Raw genomic sequence first — 18405 nt, forward strand, 5'->3', positions numbered from 1 at the left:
AAACATTATCATGTGTGAACCTTAACAAACCTTAAAATAACTCAAAACAATGTTTGTTCCACAGTTAAAACAACCATCATGCTGGATCTTAAAGTAAATACAATCACATAGAGCAGGTACCCTATTTCACTTAATATGGACCATAAACCCAAGTTCTGGTACCAACAAGAGCAAAAAACCTTTAAACTATCATTTACAGCAAGTTTTAAACTCGGCACCAAATACAAGAACCAAAGCAGACCATATCTACAGTTTAAAATTTCAAATTAGAAGGGTAATAGGATTTAGGCCCAAATTAGTCTCCACCCATAGTTTTTCAATTAGTCATCCCTCGCGTCCATGGAAATGCTGCGGAGCTAATTAAATGTAATTTAGCTTTTGCAATGTGCTTTTGCTATAATATGTCCTGCAACTTTCATATATCATAAAATCCAATAGCTACTTGTAACAAATCCAGATTTGGACATTTTCAAACAAAGAACATACACAAACATCACACAAGTTCCTTCAAAAACTTCAGAGATGCTAGAGATTCAACTAGTATACTAGAGATTTGACCATCTGACAAAGACAAACCTACACAAAGAACCTAGTTCTTTTACACTGTTGATCAGAAGGGTCAATTAGACCAGCAGAACTGCCCTATGAAGCCGAAGCTACCTGCAATAAACACATACTGTGTTAGAAACATGTAATAAGGTAATACCGTCCTACCCTGCTAATAATAACCTTGCTACAGTTTCAAACTACAGTGCTTGGATTTTATTCTCTATAAAACTAGTCTTTACACAATGAAATCGGGTTCTACAAGCTCCCAGTACAAAATTTCTCATAAGTTGATTAAGCTTAACCTCCTAAATGACCAACTTCTTCCAAATATGCAAAATTAATAACACAAGCAAACAATAGAAACAAGATCCTTATAAACACACACACACACACACATGCTGCAAGACATCATAATTCACATGTAAGTATCTCCGAACATTAACATAGACAATAAACATTAAAGACCTTGTCAGCTATCCCATGACATCCCATGCATCAAAATCACTTAAACTTGCCACCATTCCGTTTTCTATAATACAACTGCTAGGTTTCAAACAAAAACGCTTGGATACATTATCTGAACATCAGTCATTACCCAATAAAAATTAGTTTCTAAAGCTTCCAATTCAAAATTCATCACGCATTGGGTATTTGGCTTATGATTCACCTCTATATTTACCCGGTCTACATCAGTATCACACATATGTGTTATAATACACATCACAGGCAAACACCTAAAACAATCTTCATCACACAAAAACACACACACACACGACCTATGTTGTAATAGACATCTCAAGTAACCAAAACATAAACAGATTACAATCTTGATACAAACATAAACACATACAAGATACATAGTATGCCTATCACATGCCCAATGCCAATGCCATCGAAATCACTTAAACTTGGTGCTATTCCCTTCAAACTTATATTTCTATAATACAACTGAGGCTGTGAAAGCACATCGATAAAATTTCCATTCCCTGAACATTAGTATTTACACAATAAACTTTGAGGGCGTTTGAATCGTGAGTGGGAAGGAACGAGGGGTAGGGAAATGGGTATCTCAAGGGGAATGTAAATAATGATTTACCCTCCAAGTGAGATTGGGGTTCCCATTCCATGTCACAAAATTGCTAATCCAAACACCAACACATGGGTTTAAGGTTCCGATTCCCGTTAACCGGACTCATTAACCATGAACCAAAGGTCTCCTTTGTTTTCATAACGCAACATTACTTTCAAATAATAATAGTCACTATAAACCAATTATGCTATCACTACAGAACCTTGATCGCACACAATCCTTGTAATTAGAGAGTGAACAATAAAAAGCAGCCTTAACATCTATAAAAACACAAACAAAGAATACAATCTTGATGACACAATAGTTTGTACGTAGAGTAAACAGAAACAAAATACTATCTTGGCCTTAATATAAACACAAGCAATGGATGCAGAGACATAGAAAGCATATTCACCTGTCATTTCACATCCAACACAACAAAATCACTGTAATGGACCACGATTCCCTTCTCTCGGATGACCATTCTGCACAAATGGATCCACAACCGTAATAGGCCTAGCATCCACAACCGGAACCACCTCCCTCCCATTCCCATTCCCATTACCTCCAACTCCCATCGGCACCACCCCAACACCCAACAGTCCATTCCCATTAACCACCCCATCCTGCCTCCCCTTCTCCCTCAAATCCACAGCATTAAACGCAGCCAAAACCGCACTCGAATTATCCACCCTATCAAACAACTTCCTCTCCCCTACATTTCCCCCACACCCCATCACTCCATTCCTCACATTCCCCTCAACCCTCAAATTCTCCACCACAAAGGCCACATGATCAAGGGCCTCCTTAGCCCTTTTTCGCGTAGAATTCGCCTCCTTCACCCTCTTATCCGCCTCCAATTTCGCAATACTAGAAGCCTTACTCATCGAATCATACGAAATCTTGGCAGCAGCAAGCAATGCAGCTGCACTCTTCCTATCAATCTCCCCTTGATTCCCCCCACTTTTCCACCCGAAAATCGGAGAAAACTGAGAAGTGCACAAGGGACATATGTAATTCTCCTTACAAGGGTTTTCCCCCACACACACACTGTGTGAAACAGAGCCACATTTGGCACAGGAGGTTGAGGTTTCCGGGGCGCGTGAGACGGCGCGTGGGTCGTGGAGGGTGAAGCAGGAGGGGCAGAAGGCTTGGGAGTTGGCGCGTAGGAGACACGCGGTGCAGAGGCGGCGGAAGAGGCCGTGGTGGTGGATGTGGTGGAGGAAGGGGCGCGCGTCGACGCCACACTGGCCGCAGTTTGTAAGAGTGAAAGTGGGGGGGTTTGTGTTTGATTGATTCATCATGGGATGTTGGAGAGAGTTGGAGTTGGGTTTCTCAGACCGCTTGTTTATGTTTTGTACTTGTGTTTTACCCCCTCCGAATCCAAAATAGTTGTCACATTTATATTTTTGTTGGTCAAATTAACTAAATTTTGATCAAAAATTATATGTAAATCACTCATCATTTTAAAAAACTGAAAATTACATCTTAAAATAGATTAAAAGTTATTTCCGATGATATTTTTTTTTATTTTGTCAATTGATATAATATTAATAAATTTCAATCAAACTTTAATCAATTTGACTGGCACAAAACCAAATGTGACAACTATTTTGGGATGGAGGGAGTATGTTTTTTTTGGATATCAAGGACCGAGTGGCATTTATTTTCCCCATGTGAAAATAATAAAATTTTATTTAAAGTAAAAAAAATATAAGATATTTATCAAATATACTACTTTTTGAATCTTATTGACAAATATACCACCTTCTAATTTTTTTTTCCAAACATGCTATCTTTTCAATAATATTTACAAATATATTATCTTCTCTGATTCACGTTTTCATTTCTTTATTACTTATCAATCATCCTTTCTCACCTCACTCTCTCTCACTCTACAATTAATGTTCCCTCTGTCTTGATCGATCAATCGCCGTCCAACTCCGCGCCGCCTGCACCACGTTAGCTTCCGTGGCGGTGGCCGCATAGTCGATGGAGCTGCTCCTCGCTCAAAGATGTCATCGGCGATTGAATGAGCCTTCCACGATGTTAACTCACCACCGCAATCCAATAACACGATGAACAATGGCGATAAGAAAAAATAATTAGGCAAGTAAGAGATGAAATTGGCAGACGACATAAGTGACCCATGCAACTCGGAGTTCTGATACGCAAGAATTTAGGTGGGGTTTAGCTGATATGGGATGATTTCGTCTCTTTTCCGCCAGGTTACGCGGCATGGATTTGTCGATTGACGAATCGGATCTTGGCTTGCTGCTGATTCATTTGTTAAATTGGAGTTAATTATAGGGATTTTTGTTTTAATTGATTTTTTGAATGCAATGATGTTGATTATGCTTTTGTGATTATTTTTGTGAAATTAGTGTTGGCCCCGCAGAGATAATTATTTTTTTGTCTTTGCAACCAGTTGCAATATTATGCAACTAGATATGATTTCAATTTTTTTTTTTCAAAGTTGCATATGGTTGCTAGCAATTGCAGATATGATTGCATATGCTACCACCACATTATTTTCAGAAATACATTATTTTTGTTCTTTGTTTTGAAAAGTGATAGTGTTTTCGCAAAAATTCTTTTAAACTTGATTATGTATAAAAAAACCTTATTATATATTAGTTTGTATTTCATAAAGAACACTTTAAAAAAATAACACATAATACTATCATAACACTTCATTTTTCATTAAAAATATGATTTGTCAAGATTATAATTACATAGTTAAACACCAATTAAACTTAATATTTGAAATTCAACGTCCAAGCTCAATTAAATTATTAATATGAAATACTATAAAATCTAGAATGTAATCTAGAACATAATCATATATATATATATATAGGGTGGCAATCTAGGGAGGGCACCTTATATGGAGTTATATAGTACACTCGATCTGAACCGTTGATATTAAAAAAAAACTAACGGCTGTGATTAAGCATATTAAATACATGTTAAAACAGTTGGATCTAAATTTAATTTTGGCAACTATACACACAGAGGAGCTATACACACACTGGACCTATACACACGGAAACTTCACACTGAGAGCTTCACACACACAGCAACTACACAGCTTGAGAGATTCGAACGACGAAGGTCAGAAACAAGCTCGAAACAACGAATCGAGCTTCTTTATCTATCAAACCGAAGGTTCAGAAGCGAATCGAAGCAATTCGAAGCTAATCGAAGCTTATCGATTCAATTTTGTTTTGATAAATTAGGGTTTCAAAATAATCGAAGCTAATCGAAGCTGTTTTGGTTTGTTTCAGGTGATTTAGAGCAGTATTGACAGCTTAGAAGATGCTCCGCCGAATAGGTCAGTAAAATTCCGGCGAACTCTTCTTAATTTTATATTCTACAATAGAATGTTGTGAATTAGAATAATATACAATATACAATAGAATGTTTATTATTGTTCTACAGTAGGTGATTTAGCAATGTTCGAAATACATATGTTCCACAATAGATGTAATTCTGATTATTCTATATTAGAATAATATCATTTTCATAAAACAGAGCATGTTTATTAAGTTTATAGAGTATTTTTCATTATTTTGCATCTGTAGTAGAACATATTACAATTTCATGATGTTTGTGCTACATTAGAATAATTTCATTGTTTATAGTACATAGAGTTTTATCTTCCACAGTAGAATATATTACAAGTTTGTCAAATTTGTTGTATATTAGAATAAATTCATTGTTTATAGTATAGATTATATTGCTTCTTTGATAGAATATGTTACTAGTTTATGAAGTTTATTCTACATTATAATATAGTTTATGAAATTTGTCAAATATGTTGTATATTAGAATATATTCGTTGTTTATAGTATAGATTATTTTGCTTCTTTGGTAGAATACTAGTTTATGACAAGGCTTATATATAACTTGTATTCATCAGAATAACTAGTCATAGAATGTTTTTTAGGAAATAGTCACCTTGAGTTATAATTTGGTGTTTGCTTAAGGTAACATCGGTTGATCCCAGTGATCATGGATTCACTTTGGAGATTGGTATACTCAAATATGTGGTATTTTAGGATTCATGGAAGCATCCATATTCTTTTTGTACTTACACTTTTTGTACTTACTCTTTTTGTACATATTCGAGCCATGCCAAAATCTGATATTTTAGAATTCATGGAAGTATCCAGTAGTACGTTGCTAGCTTATAAATCTCTGTGAATTATTCTGAGTATTGAGTCGTGGTAAAGATATATCATTCCTCGAGCAATTCTGATTGCAATATCAAAGCGTGTATGCCAATTTAGCACTAAACATAAAAACCTTTTGTTGTCCTTTAGTTCCACCCAAGCTTCATTTGTGGAAGATAGGTTGGATGATCAAAATAACCTTGCCATAAAAAATTCTTCTCACTAAACATATTCTTAAATAGAACTAAGTTTCCAGTATTCAGTAGCTGAGCTGAGTTTTTACATCCGGATTATGAAATGTTAGTTGACTAAATTGAAATATGAGGAGTTTCACTGTAAAATAAAACAAGTTGTCCTGTTTTATCCATTTAGTATCAATTAAGCTTGTGTGACATTTAGTCATTGTTTCATGTTATAATTGTATGGAACATTGTTTACAGGCACATATTTAGAGTACCTCTTTAAAGCTATTTGCTCTTTCCATATTTTAAGTCAAAGTGTATCTCTTAAGGAATAACTCAAAGTGGATCATATAAAATTATACTGGCTCTGCCTCTGGGTCATATGACAGCACAATCATTCTAATACTTTATTTATTTATTTGCATAAATTAATTAAAGTGTTTTAGGATATCTCGGTGGTGTAAGCTTTCATTTATTTGCATAAATGAAATAATTGGTTTTGATTTTCCTATTTAATCATTCTAATATCTTCACTACTTTTATCTAAACATGGCAGGTACAAGGTCGGGAGGAAAGAAATATAAATTCAAAAGTTCAGGATCTACAAAACAAGGCAAGTCGCAAAAGAGGCTTAAGCAAAATACTGATGATGAAGTAGAAGAACAGTTGAGCACATTAGTCTTTGATGATTATTGGAGGTAATAGAGTTTTGCCAAATTATACAACTGTTTTCATAAAAAATTTTCTATATTATTTTCTCTGGTCATGCTAATAATTTTTTTTCTATGTAGTTTAATCTGGAAAAGAATACCTTCAGAGAGAATAGAGGGATGTGTGTATTACCATCCTTTATCTTTTCGAAGCTATTTGACTGAAAAATCAGTTAAAAAACTGAAAAAATGGGTATCAAGACATAAAGTGTTCTCAAGCAGATATGTCTTCATTCCAATGTGCCAATCGTAAGTAAATTAACAACATGATGTTAGATATGTACTAAACATTCTTCAAACCAATTGTAATAAATTTATATTTGTTCATGACAGAAATCACTGGAACATGCTCATTATATGCAACATTGGCGAGGATATGAATTCTGAAACAAATAGTCCATGCATGTTTTTATTGGACTCGCTGCAAATCGGTGAAGCTACAAGACTTGAACCAAGATTAAGAGAGTAATTAAGATCTTATATTAACTACTAATTATAGTTTAATTATTTCTTATATATAAATATTATATTGTAACATAAAATTTGATATGATGCAAACTTCAGGTTTGTGTTTCATTTATATGAATCTGGAAATCGAAAAGAATCTGCTGAGGAAATCTTCAATATACCATACAACATACCATCAATTCCACAACAAGAAGATGGGATTAAATGTGGTTATTACATGTTGTTTTACATGTTCAAATTCCTCACTGCTTGTCCCTATCAATTTGACATTTCTAAGGATTACCCAGGATTTGTAAGTTCTTATTTATTGGCTTTCTGTAATCTATATGTTCGTAATCTGTGTTATGATTTATAAAATAAAATGATGTGTTAAAAACTTGTCTGTTGTAACAGATGACTGAAGATTGGTTTGATAAGGATGAATTTCAAAAATTTTATGAAGACTTGACATCAGAGAAAGAAAAGGAGTGTAGTTTATCTGACACAACTACAGATAAAAAGAAAGATGGTGAAGGAAGTAGCATTCAAAAAATTGAGAATGTGAATAATGATATGCTGCAAACAACGCCATCATATGATCTATTCAGATCTAATGATGCCCTGCCTCCACTGGTATCATACACCCCAGAAAGTTCACAAGAAGAGCAGAAAATAACTCAATGTAAGGAATCAAACTAGTTTATATTGATCTAACATTGAGCTCCTACATCTAACATCTAGCATTAAATTATAATATATCAACATGAAGACTGGTTTTATTATTGCTTAATCTCTATTCTGGAATGCTTTATTTTCCAATGTTTTCCTTATTCTAGACTGAACTTGCCTAACAAAACTACATATAGGAAATTAGAAATCATTATCAAAATTATTTTGAGTCTGAGTTTAAACAAAATACAGTACGAAGAAAAAATAGTTTTGGCACCATGTAGTATAAGACACCTATTGGAGTGTAGGTGAAGTCTAACAAGGTTTCTTTGTTCTTTATAGGTGGAAAGAGGCTCCAAGTTCTAATCAGTTACTATAAAAGATACATGTTTCTATTTATATCGTAGTCTGTTGAGATGGGAAATGACACATAAAGAGCTCCTACTGCTTACTTTGTGTAGTAAGCAAACTAGTAGTTTATACTTAGTTTATGTCTTATGTCTTACTGTTACATTGAGCTCCTACACTTTCATCGATTCCACTTTATTAAGTTTATATTCTTTAGAACTTTGTTTATTGCAAATTGCTTTAAAGAAACATAATGTTGTTCTTTAAATATGTCTCCTTGTAGGCAATAAGCCATCCCCTTTGCCAGCAATTGAAGAATCAAAGATCGAGGGTGATGTTGTCAAAAAGAAAAAGAGCATCAAATTTAAAATCAAATCAGGGGAACAAAGAAAATCACCTAGGCTCATTGAAGCAAAGAAAAATCCTAATGACTACAGCAAGGATGAGACAAAAGTTGCTGCAGAAGAAGATGAAAGAAATTCTACAGAAGAAGAAGCTGAACCAGTCGTCATTTCTGTAGTTGATCATAATGAGGATGAAGAAAATCTGGATAGCAATAATGAAGACAAGGCTGATGAAGATGATTTTATTGAAGATGGTAAAAGCAAAAAAACAACTAAGCCTAAGAAAAAGAAGAGAAAAGCTTCAAGTCCGGTAAATAACTTTATTATTCAACATTCTATTTCTTCTTTCACTTCATATATTAGGAACACTCTTTCATATATGTGCACACATTTGGAAACTGTATATCTTTTGATATGTGTAATTCAAATACTAAATCTTTTCCTTTAATCTGGATGATATTAGGTCAAAATGAAAAGAGCCAAGAAACGAAAAAATGTCAAAGAAGAAGAAGAAGAAACAGAAGAAGAGGAACCAACTGAGAACATAAGAAAGCCTGAAACAGACATGCCAAATAAGATATTGTTACGTGCCTACCCGAAAACCTTCACTGATGCTATCCAGGCATTGACAGAAGATCAGAAAAAATGGGTGACTGAAGCGGGATTTGGCCCTCTCTTATCATTTGCAATGAGAAAAGTTCCGCACTCAATGTGTGTGAATATAATTTGGTGGTATGATTTGACTGAGGATGAGATGATCTTCAGTAAACAAAGGGTGAAGATCACAGAGCAAGATGTGGCTGATACCCTTGGGCTGCCAAAAGGAGAGAAAGAAATCTGTTTCAAAAAAGGCAAAGTTAATAGAGACAAATTCTCTAGATGGAGGGCACAATTTCCTGACAAAGATGGAAATAGAATCACAGAGTTGACCGTGTATGAGGCGATAACAAGATCTAGAGTGGTGGATCTTCATTTCAAACAAAACTTCATGATTCTAATGATGAATCTGTTTGTATACACAAACAACAGCTCTTTCGTTTGTCAAGATGTTTTGGGATTTGAAGACGAGTTTGAAAACGCAAGCCACTACAATTGGTGCAAGCTTGTGGTTGAATCTCTTCGATCTACTCATGAGGAATGGTGGGATGATCCTCAGAAAAAGTACTACACTGGTTCACTAGTGTTCCTCCTTGTAAGTAAACATATAATATTAATAATTCATACTTGTACTTAATATCTATTGTGCATTGATTTTAAATAACAATGTTTGCAGTTCTTCTACCTTGACCGAAGCGTCCATACTGAATACAGAGCAGAAAGGACAAGGCCTGTATTCATTGGTTGGAGGGATTCACTGATTGAGAATAGAAACAGAAGTGAATCCATTGATGGAACATTTATGAGAGGAGAAATTGTAAGTTCATTTGTCCAATTAATATAATTCTCAACCGATTTCTTTGAAAGATTGTGATTAAATTTTGTTTTTGAAATACATTTCAGGTTGGACCATTGCACAATCCAAACACTGGAGAGAGACAGAGTACTAGAAACGTATCAGCTGAAGAACATAGGCACCAGGTAAGAATGACAAACACATCATAAACTACATTCTCAATATAAACATATGTGATAAGTAAACTACAGTTCTCATATGTTATTGAACTTTGAAAATATAGGATGAAAATCATGAAAATGAGGAGGCTGCAATTTTGAAATTGGGTAAAAACAAAGGAAAGTTACCAGCTGAAGAATTTGTGGATGTAAACTTCTCAATTCTATTCTCTAAATATTATTTTAATTTATTTGGATTTCATGTTCTATATTAAAATAAAGTTTATGTTCTATAGTACAATAGTAAATTTGTGCTTCCAAAGTATGCTCGATTTAATTGATAATTAAACTGCATCAATCTTATGCTTTTATTAACAACATAAATATGTCTTCTCTTACAGATATTTCAAGAAGGTGAGAATTTTAAAACACCAAAAGAAACCTTAAGGGGAGTAGAAATGATTCCACAAGATTTCAAGGAAGATGAAACTTATTCTGGAATCATGTCTGTGGCGAGAGATATTAAGTACACGTATGAAGATAATGAAATTATCACTGAAGAGGTACAAACCTTTTTTTTATAATTCTATAAAATCTAGTTTGTCTTGTGTAATTATATAAAGTTTTGAATAATGTTATTATGTCTTTGAAACTAGGAAATGATGTCACAAGTTGATAAAGACATCAAAGAATTGGAATTTGTGTATGAGAAATGCAAAAACAACTTGAAGCTGGCAAATGACCTCTTCCCAAACCACCCTAGCTTGAAGCTGTATGAAGACAGATTTGCGAAAATGTATCAACCACAAAGTCAGGAAGAAGAAGAACAACAAAGGTATTATAACAACACTTAGAATATAATGTAATTTTTGTGATTGTTTACTTTGATAATTGTATGATTCAATATTCTTATTTATCATATGTCATTCTCTTCTATTCTAGTTATCATTAAAAAATAATTCAAGTGACAATAATATAATTTGAAAAACAGAATTGAACCAGAGAGTGACAGAGACCCAGAATGGCCTTACTACACGAACAAGGACTGGAAAACAATCGATATTTTAGCGCTTCCAAAATACGATAGAGCATATAACAAAATGATTGATATCGATGATTTCCTTGGTGATCTAACATTGGGTGGTGAACGTATTGATTTTGATAGATTTGAAAGAGAAGGTGACACTGAATATAATCCAGGAAGACTGAGGAGAGAGGTAAAGGTCGGAGACTCCAAAAAATCACCATTTCTTGATCGCACAATTGACTTCAACAAGCAAAAGATTACAAAGGCAGAGGAGGAGGTGTGGAATTGGATCACAGTAGATACATCAGATGCAACGTATGTTTTCACTAACATATTTGATTAAATTAAAAATTACTTCATTACTAAATCTATGCAGTGCTTTTAAGTATGAATAATATAATGTTAATGCAGCCAAATTATTTTCTTCTGGGAGGATGTAATTTGCATGAGCTACCAGATTAAAACTTTTCAATTCAATGAAAAAATATCAACTGCTGTCATGGATGTATATGCGACAATCCTGAATGAAGATGAAAAATATAGATCCCCAGACTCGCCACACCGGTTCTTTTGCAACACTAGTATCACGGTATGCTACTAGACGAAATATTTTAGACAACATGAAAGTCTTTAATAATCTGTAATATGCACTGATTTATATTAACTTCTATAGTTTATATTAACTTGAGTTTGTTTGTACAATACAGGGGATGTCATTGACAAAAAGGAACCATGTTGAAACTCCTGAAGAGGCTAAAGCAAAGTATAGAAGGTTTTGTTCAAGATTAAATATATGGCTTCTAAAACATGATACAAAAATTGATGATATCGATCTGGTACATTCTAAATCATTTAATATATAATTTCTGTTTCACACAAAAACACGAACATAGATAGACTAAATTATATATTTCACATTTATTTATGCAGATATTTTTCCCAATCCATGATGTAGACCACTATTATGTTGTCTGTTTCAACATTAAAAATCCATCAGTAGAGATCATTGACAACAATAGAATTGCAGATGGCACCAATGCAGTCTATGATGGATTACCGGAATGCTTGGTATTTTTCTACTTTTATTTGTAAATATTAATTGTGTTATATGTATTGACCATAAATTTGTTTTCAGCAACAACATTTTGTGAGCTACTTGGAAACAAGCAGTCCGGCCAAGAGTAAACAGTTGGGCAGCGTTTCAATTGTTCGACTAGATATGAAATGGCGAACAATGTATAACAAGGTGGATTCTGGAGTGTTTGCCATTAACCATATGGAAACCTACAAAGGCAATGGATTGAGGAACTGGGAATGCAAATTTGCATATGAAAAGGTAAGACCATTCCATATCTGATTTGAGTTGTATAATAATTAAATTATAGTATCACCAAAATGCTATTTAGATACTTTACTCTAATACTATTGGTATTCAGTGTTCTACTATCTATTCAGTTCTAGAATACTTTATGATCCAGACAAACTAACTAGTTTAAATGATCAATATATTGATGCAGGGAGTTCAACAGAAAAAACAGCTGGAGAAGGCACGCCAGATTTATGCCTCAAAGATTATATATTCACCAATAAATCTGTACAAAAACAAAATGGTGAATGAGATCAAGTCGTTGTGTCAACCAAGATGAATAGTAGTGGTCTTTGAAAGTACTTGTCTTAGAAAATACTTGTCTTTGAAAATGATGTGAATAGTGAGGTGAAGCAAGTACTTATTTTTGAAAGTGATGTGAATACTCATTGTTTGCTGTTATAATGGTATGGAACAGTGTTTAGAGGCACATATTTAGAGTACAGCTTTAAAACTATTTGCTGTTTGAAAGTGATTGTGAATAGTGATCAACTGCTAGTAACAATGATGCAGATTTTTACTCTCTTGTAATGTCTGTTTTCATTTGCTACATATTGGATTATGATGCGAGAAATTTTAAAAGAAATATTCTCTTGTAATGTCTGTTTTGCTCTATCTATCATTCTATATATAAAATAATCATTGTTATGTACTAACTTGTGTTGATCTTCATATGGATTGTAAGTTATTAAAAATGGATAGTAAGCTAATAATAGTAAGTTAATAATAGTATTCTTTAGTGGAATCATTATATTTTACCAAAACCAAAAAACCTACATTGTTCACATCAATATTCAATAGTAGAATAATTTAATTTATTAAAAAGAATTTTGGTTTTGACTGTAATACATCTAAATTTTAGTAAGCTAATAATAGTAAGTTAATAATAGTATTCTTTAGTGGAATCATTATATTTTACCAAAACCAAAAAACCTACATTGTTCACATCAATATTCAATAGTAGAATAATTTAATTTATTAAAAAGAATTTTGGTTTTGACTGTAATACATCTAAATTTTAGTAAGTTAATATTAGTAAGTTAATAATAGTATTCTTTAGTGGAATCATTATATTTTACCTAAACCAAAAAACGTTCACATCAATATTCAATAGTAGAATAATTTAATTTATTAAAAAGAATTTTGGTTTTCACTGTAATACACTTACATTTTTATAATGTTCTACACTAGAATCATAGTTTACATGATACCCTAGAAACAGGCCAAGCCTCAAGGGATGGTACATTAAGCCAAATAATTTACATGATCTTTACTCCGAAATACCATGTGAATCACAAGGCATCCCTCCTACTCATCTCGTATATGCAGCCTCTCTATGGCAGCCTGCCAAAAGATTACAACCTGGTCTTTAGCTTGTGCATTCAAGTACATATATAGAATCTGTATAGCCTAGCAAGTTTGGTCAAGCAAATTCATATCTATGCCATTAAAGCCAATTGAAAAATAATCCATAGTTACATCTCCACCGTGAGAAGACATTGGTATAAAATCAGAGTTTCAAACAATCATTCTTGCTTAGTAAAATTTGTAATTTAATCTCATGAACAAAGTAAAATTTGTTCATTTACACTGCAAAATATATTAAGAACTATAAACTTGACAAATCCACATTTTTGCTTCAATCCTTGTTTCTTCTTGTCCGATGATCCATGCAAACTAGCTGATTATTCCTAAAAACAGATATATGGAAATAAGTTATTAATTGAAATCAATCTATAAGTTTCAATTACCATTAGATAAAAATATTTAACAAGCATAATTGCAGAGAACTTTAAATTGCATAATACCTGTATTGATGGTCTGGTTAGTGCTAATATTGTCGACAGAAATATTAGCAGCTTGCATGATTGGATTTTGCATCTTCTTCTTCGGGCAAGTACGTGAATCGTGATATCCTTCCAGCATACAGAATTTGCACACCCTTAATTTCCTCTTCTTTCCATCACAACTTTTTTCTGCAGGACCAACAAGTCTTTTTCGGCTACCTTTATTATTACTTTGGAGTGGTGGATGAACAGTGGTTATAGTTGAAGGTCTCACTCCGAAACATTCTTCTAGCATATCTTCTTTTGTAGCTCTCGAACTTTCAAATTTTTCTTCAACCCTTATTTTCAAACTATTCATCTCATCAAACAAAAACTGCATACCATCACCATTGTTTGAAACATATTCAATGCATCCTTGGAACACAGTCCATACTTTTTTTGACATATCCCTAATGTTCTGTACATTAGTACTTTCCATCACATCTGAAAATTTTGATTTACAAAATCTGTCCTCTGCATTTCTCATCCAGCGACTACACAAATACTGATGTGGAATTCGTTCAACACCCCATAGACCCAAACAGTAGAAACAATGCCGACAAAGGTATCCCACTCTAGTAAAAAGCTTGCAAGAACAATCCACATTGTTTGTCAAGAACGAAAACTGAACCTCGAAATACTTCTCATCATAAGTTTTATCACGTACAATATACGTACTAACACCATCAGCAACAATTGGCTGTCCAGCCAAACTAATATGAAAACAACTAGCTTTAATCTGTTTTTGAACCTTGTAAAACATTGTACGAGTGTAAAGCTGGGCTGCTTCCTTTTCAATTTCTTTTTCAGTGATAGTTTTAGGAATACATCTATCTCCATCATTAAGTTTTTTATTTTCATAAATCTGTTTCTCAATGGCACTCTCATAGCATATATAGAACTCTGACAGTGTGTCTCCCCTCTGCACAAAATGATTAAAGAAAAAGTTACTACTTTCTGACCTTGATGTCGTTCTCAGCAACGCTCCCATGGGCTTGTCCCGAAAAAAGGCAGGAATCCACGATTCTCTCATAAGGTACATTTCATTCAACCATACATGTTCACTCAATCCAAACTCATCCAACACAGAATTCCAACCTTGTTCAAATTCAGATATCGTCAAATGTGATGACCAAACAAATTTATTAAGTTTCTCCATAAAACCAGATTCCGCACAAAAAACAGGACCAACCTATAATAAAAATATTATTTTTAATGGTTTTATACAAATGAGAAGCTATTTCTAACACACAACAGATAATCGAATTAAGTAGATAATGTACAACTAATCTATTCCTCTAATAGAATAAATGATAAAATATAATAACTCAAATCATACTAATGAGTAACTATATTACCAACAAACATATAACAGAAACAAGTAAATCAAAATCATTTAATTTCCACAAGGCAGATGTATTTGATTACCTTAGCTGTAAACTTTTGCATTATATGCCACATGCAATATCGATGAATTGAATTAGGGAATATCTTGTTGATAGCAACTTTCATAGCCGGGCATTGATCAGTGATAATACATTTTGGTGCCTGCTGAAAGACTTTCAAAAACATCTCGCACACCCATGTAAAATTTGTCGAATCCTCGTGATTAAGCAAAGCAGATGCAAAGGTAACACTTTTCCAATGATTGTCAACACCTATAAATGGTACAAAAACCATGCCATACCTACAATTACACAATATAAATTATACAAAAGCAGAGGTGAAACAATGAAACAAAGATTATAAACTTATACAAATATAAAACTAACATACTTATTTGTGCGATAAGTTGCATCAAAAGAGACCACATCACCAAACACTTCATAACTTTGGCGTCCTGGAATATCAGCCCAAAATAGACGAGTAAGATGACCATCCGAATCTGTTTCATACTCATAAGAAAATCCAGCATCTGATGTCTCTCGCTTATTTTGGAATTTTTGAAGCAACATATCCGCATCATGCTTTCCAATATACAACTTAATATCCCTTACCCAATTCTGAAAATCTGTAGCAGTTGCCCCTATATCAGTGTAGGAACCGGCTATAGATTTATAGAGGCTATGCGCTCTATGAGCACCAATATTTGATTTAGCAGCATCTAAAATGAATCGACGTTGAAGTGAGGAAATAGTTCGATTGATACGAAGAAATTGCTTTCCAGATGTGGATGCTAAAGGATGATTGTGACCTTCAACAAAACAAGATATTATATATTGATTAAAACCACCATATTTCAGTTGAACCTTTGCTTCACATTGACATTTTTTTGTAACTGTCCTTCTTCGCCTTCTTACATCAACTCCTGCAGTGCTTGAGACAAGAGACAAATCCGAATTACTATCAGATTCTTTCGACATAGAAGTTTCATGATTACCCCCCTTCGAACACACAAAATACTTGTAAACTACAATACCATCTCTGACTTTTTGTGATGACTTGCGAATATCGAAACCACCTTGCCTCCCATATTCAGCATAAAACTTAAAACATGTTTCAATATCTCTAAAAATCTGACCAGAATAAGGCTTCACTTTGTTGTCATCAACCTTCGGTATCCATAATCCACTACTACTGCTAAACGAATCATCAAAACCTTCGATAAAATTCTCAACCTCATCATCACGAGCACACTCAACAGTGAAATCATTGTTATTAGCAGTGGAATCAACTTGTAAATCACTGTATCTATTGCAACTGTTATGTAAATTTCCTGGTCAGAAGAAAACTATAATTCAATAAAAAGTAGAATAAAATTGCATTCAAAACAAACTAAACACTTAATTTCCACTATCTATGATTCTCTAGTAGCATAAAAAAAAATTATAAGTTCAATAATATAACTATAAGGACTCATATCTACTATACTTTAGCTGTACAACTCAAACATGTAATCTGATATTAAGTCAATCAACACTTAAAAGATACCTCACAGTATTCAGAATCCACAACACAAACAAAAATAAATATAAACTTTCAAAAACAACTACCAGTGCAAGTAGAATCACAGATTTTAAGAAGTACAAATCTACTAATTATATTAGCTAAACACAATGAAATTGAAGATAAATACCGGATCATAATTGGATCTCAAATTTTGATTTAATGATATTACCTTGATTCGAAGAAGACGCCATTGTTACTTTACTGTGTTTGACAGAGAGAGGGAGGAGAGAGTGCAGAGGGGAGAGTGCAGAGCGGGGAGGGGTGAGGCACGGAGGCGAGGGAGCGGTTTTGCTGCAGTGACACTGACGGAGGGAGTGGGTATGGTTTGGGGAGGGAGTGTGTAGTTGGTTATGAATCAACTGTATCAATTAAGTGTAAGCATTTATTATTATTTTTATTATTATTTTATTTATTATTATTTATGATATTCCAAAATAGAATAATCTTCAATTTTCTTTTCTCTCCTATCTTCCTCTCTTTTTTTCTCTTCATTCTCTCTTCCTCCACTTGTCTCTACAATGTGTTTGCTCATGGTGGAGGAGGAGGAACACAATGACAGCAACACGAAGCCCGAGAAGGCGATCTTGTCGCGATGAGCACGCCTTCCAATATCTTGAAAGGGAAGCGGACTAAGAGACAAAGTCCACAATCACCCTTACCATTCTCAGTTGCACATGCAAATTTTTCAAGCAAGTATGCAGGAGGTGATTATGTGACTAGCTCCACCGCGAGTGACGAGGACTCGGCTGGGCCTGGCACCACGGAGGAGGAGGAAGACATGGCAAAATGCTTGTTGCTATTGGCGCAAGTTGATCCCAAAAATGATTCACAATTCGGGCTAGTTCCTTACAAATTCACTAGCAAAAAGTACTTGGAAACAAGCATAAGTACTAATGGCAAAACAGGCATTTATGTCTACCAATGCAAAACATGCAACCGAACATTCCCTTCTTTCCAGGCTCTAGGTGGTGACCGGGCTAGTCACCGCAAGCCTAAGAATGTTAACGCGGCCTTGGAGAACAAGTCGAGGCTTATAATCTCGACGAAGATCAGCCACCACCATTCAAGAGAAGTTCTCATCCGGACAGGCCTTAGGCGGTCACATAAGGCGCCATTGTGGAGGCACCACTGTCAACCGCAACAATGCCACAAATACAACTACTCTGTAAGAGAATAATAATTATATTCAAGAG

At 34.0% G+C, this 18405-nt stretch overlaps 4 protein-coding genes and 1 long non-coding RNA gene across 5 annotated transcripts; 3 read left to right on the forward strand and 2 right to left on the reverse strand.

The window, feature by feature from the left end:
* Positions 1 to 389: 389 nt before the first annotated feature.
* Positions 390 to 2985, reverse strand: LOC108200769 (uncharacterized). Its single transcript, XM_017369016.2, has 2 exons — positions 2034 to 2985; positions 390 to 660 (listed from the first exon to the last, which is right to left on the reverse strand). The coding sequence occupies exon 1, from the start codon at positions 2920 to 2922 to the stop codon at positions 2062 to 2064; it is 861 nt and encodes a 286-aa protein (XP_017224505.1). The 5' UTR covers positions 2923 to 2985; the 3' UTR covers positions 390 to 660; positions 2034 to 2061.
* Positions 2986 to 6538: 3553 nt separating this feature from the next.
* On the forward strand, positions 6539 to 7092 carry LOC135149238 (uncharacterized). The gene is made up of 3 exons (XR_010287536.1): positions 6539 to 6673; positions 6767 to 6934; positions 7019 to 7092. It is a non-coding gene; the product is annotated as an uncharacterized LOC135149238 (long non-coding RNA).
* A 30-nt stretch (positions 7093 to 7122) lies between these two features.
* Positions 7123 to 12908, forward strand: LOC108201077 (uncharacterized). Its single transcript, XM_064085087.1, has 16 exons — positions 7123 to 7150; positions 7250 to 7445; positions 7547 to 7814; positions 8433 to 8803; positions 8957 to 9685; positions 9767 to 9907; positions 9994 to 10071; positions 10170 to 10253; positions 10446 to 10607; positions 10701 to 10879; positions 11210 to 11386; positions 11483 to 11660; positions 11779 to 11907; positions 12002 to 12139; positions 12207 to 12407; positions 12589 to 12908. The coding sequence occupies exons 2-16, from the start codon at positions 7371 to 7373 to the stop codon at positions 12715 to 12717; spliced, it is 3039 nt and encodes a 1012-aa protein (XP_063941157.1). The 5' UTR covers positions 7123 to 7150; positions 7250 to 7370; the 3' UTR covers positions 12718 to 12908.
* A 1206-nt stretch (positions 12909 to 14114) lies between these two features.
* On the reverse strand, positions 14115 to 17403 carry LOC108201079 (protein FAR1-RELATED SEQUENCE 5-like). Its single transcript, XM_017369366.2, has 5 exons — positions 17382 to 17403; positions 16040 to 16979; positions 15692 to 15950; positions 14246 to 15455; positions 14115 to 14128 (listed from the first exon to the last, which is right to left on the reverse strand). Exons 1-5 carry the CDS (start codon positions 17401 to 17403, stop codon positions 14115 to 14117), a joined length of 2445 nt encoding a protein of 814 aa, XP_017224855.2.
* Positions 17404 to 17804: 401 nt separating this feature from the next.
* On the forward strand, positions 17805 to 18389 carry LOC108201080 (zinc finger protein ZAT5). Its single transcript, XM_017369367.2, has one exon. The coding sequence runs from the start codon at positions 17805 to 17807 to the stop codon at positions 18387 to 18389; it is 585 nt and encodes a 194-aa protein (XP_017224856.2).
* Positions 18390 to 18405: the final 16 nt, after the last annotated feature.

The sequence above is a fragment of the Daucus carota genome, chromosome 9 (genome assembly GCF_001625215.2).
Source record: "Daucus carota subsp. sativus chromosome 9, DH1 v3.0, whole genome shotgun sequence".
Taxonomy (NCBI): Eukaryota; Viridiplantae; Streptophyta; class Magnoliopsida; order Apiales; family Apiaceae; genus Daucus; species Daucus carota.

Excerpts from the sequence above, each read along its gene's own strand:
- LOC108200769 (XM_017369016.2), bottom strand. The coding sequence starts at position 2,922 with ATGATGAATCAATCAAACACAAACCCCCCCACTTTCACTCTTACAAAC.
- LOC108201077 (XM_064085087.1), top strand. The coding sequence starts at position 7,371 with ATGTTGTTTTACATGTTCAAATTCCTCACTGCTTGTCCCTATCAATTT. Across the intron at positions 10,880-11,209 it reads GAAGAAGAAGAACAACAAAG|ATTTGAAAGAGAAGGTGACA; the intron begins GTATTATAACAA and ends TGATTTTGATAG. Across the intron at positions 12,140-12,206 it reads ATGGATTACCGGAATGCTTG|CAACAACATTTTGTGAGCTA; the intron begins GTATTTTTCTAC and ends ATTTGTTTTCAG.
- LOC108201079 (XM_017369366.2), bottom strand. The coding sequence starts at position 17,403 with ATGGCGTCTTCTTCGAATCAAG. Across the intron at positions 16,980-17,381 it reads GGCGTCTTCTTCGAATCAAG|GAAATTTACATAACAGTTGC; the intron begins GTAATATCATTA and ends TCTTCTGACCAG. Across the intron at positions 15,951-16,039 it reads GCAACTTATCGCACAAATAA|GTATGGCATGGTTTTTGTAC; the intron begins GTATGTTAGTTT and ends GTGTAATTGTAG.
- LOC108201080 (XM_017369367.2), top strand. The coding sequence starts at position 17,805 with ATGAGCACGCCTTCCAATATCTTGAAAGGGAAGCGGACTAAGAGACAA.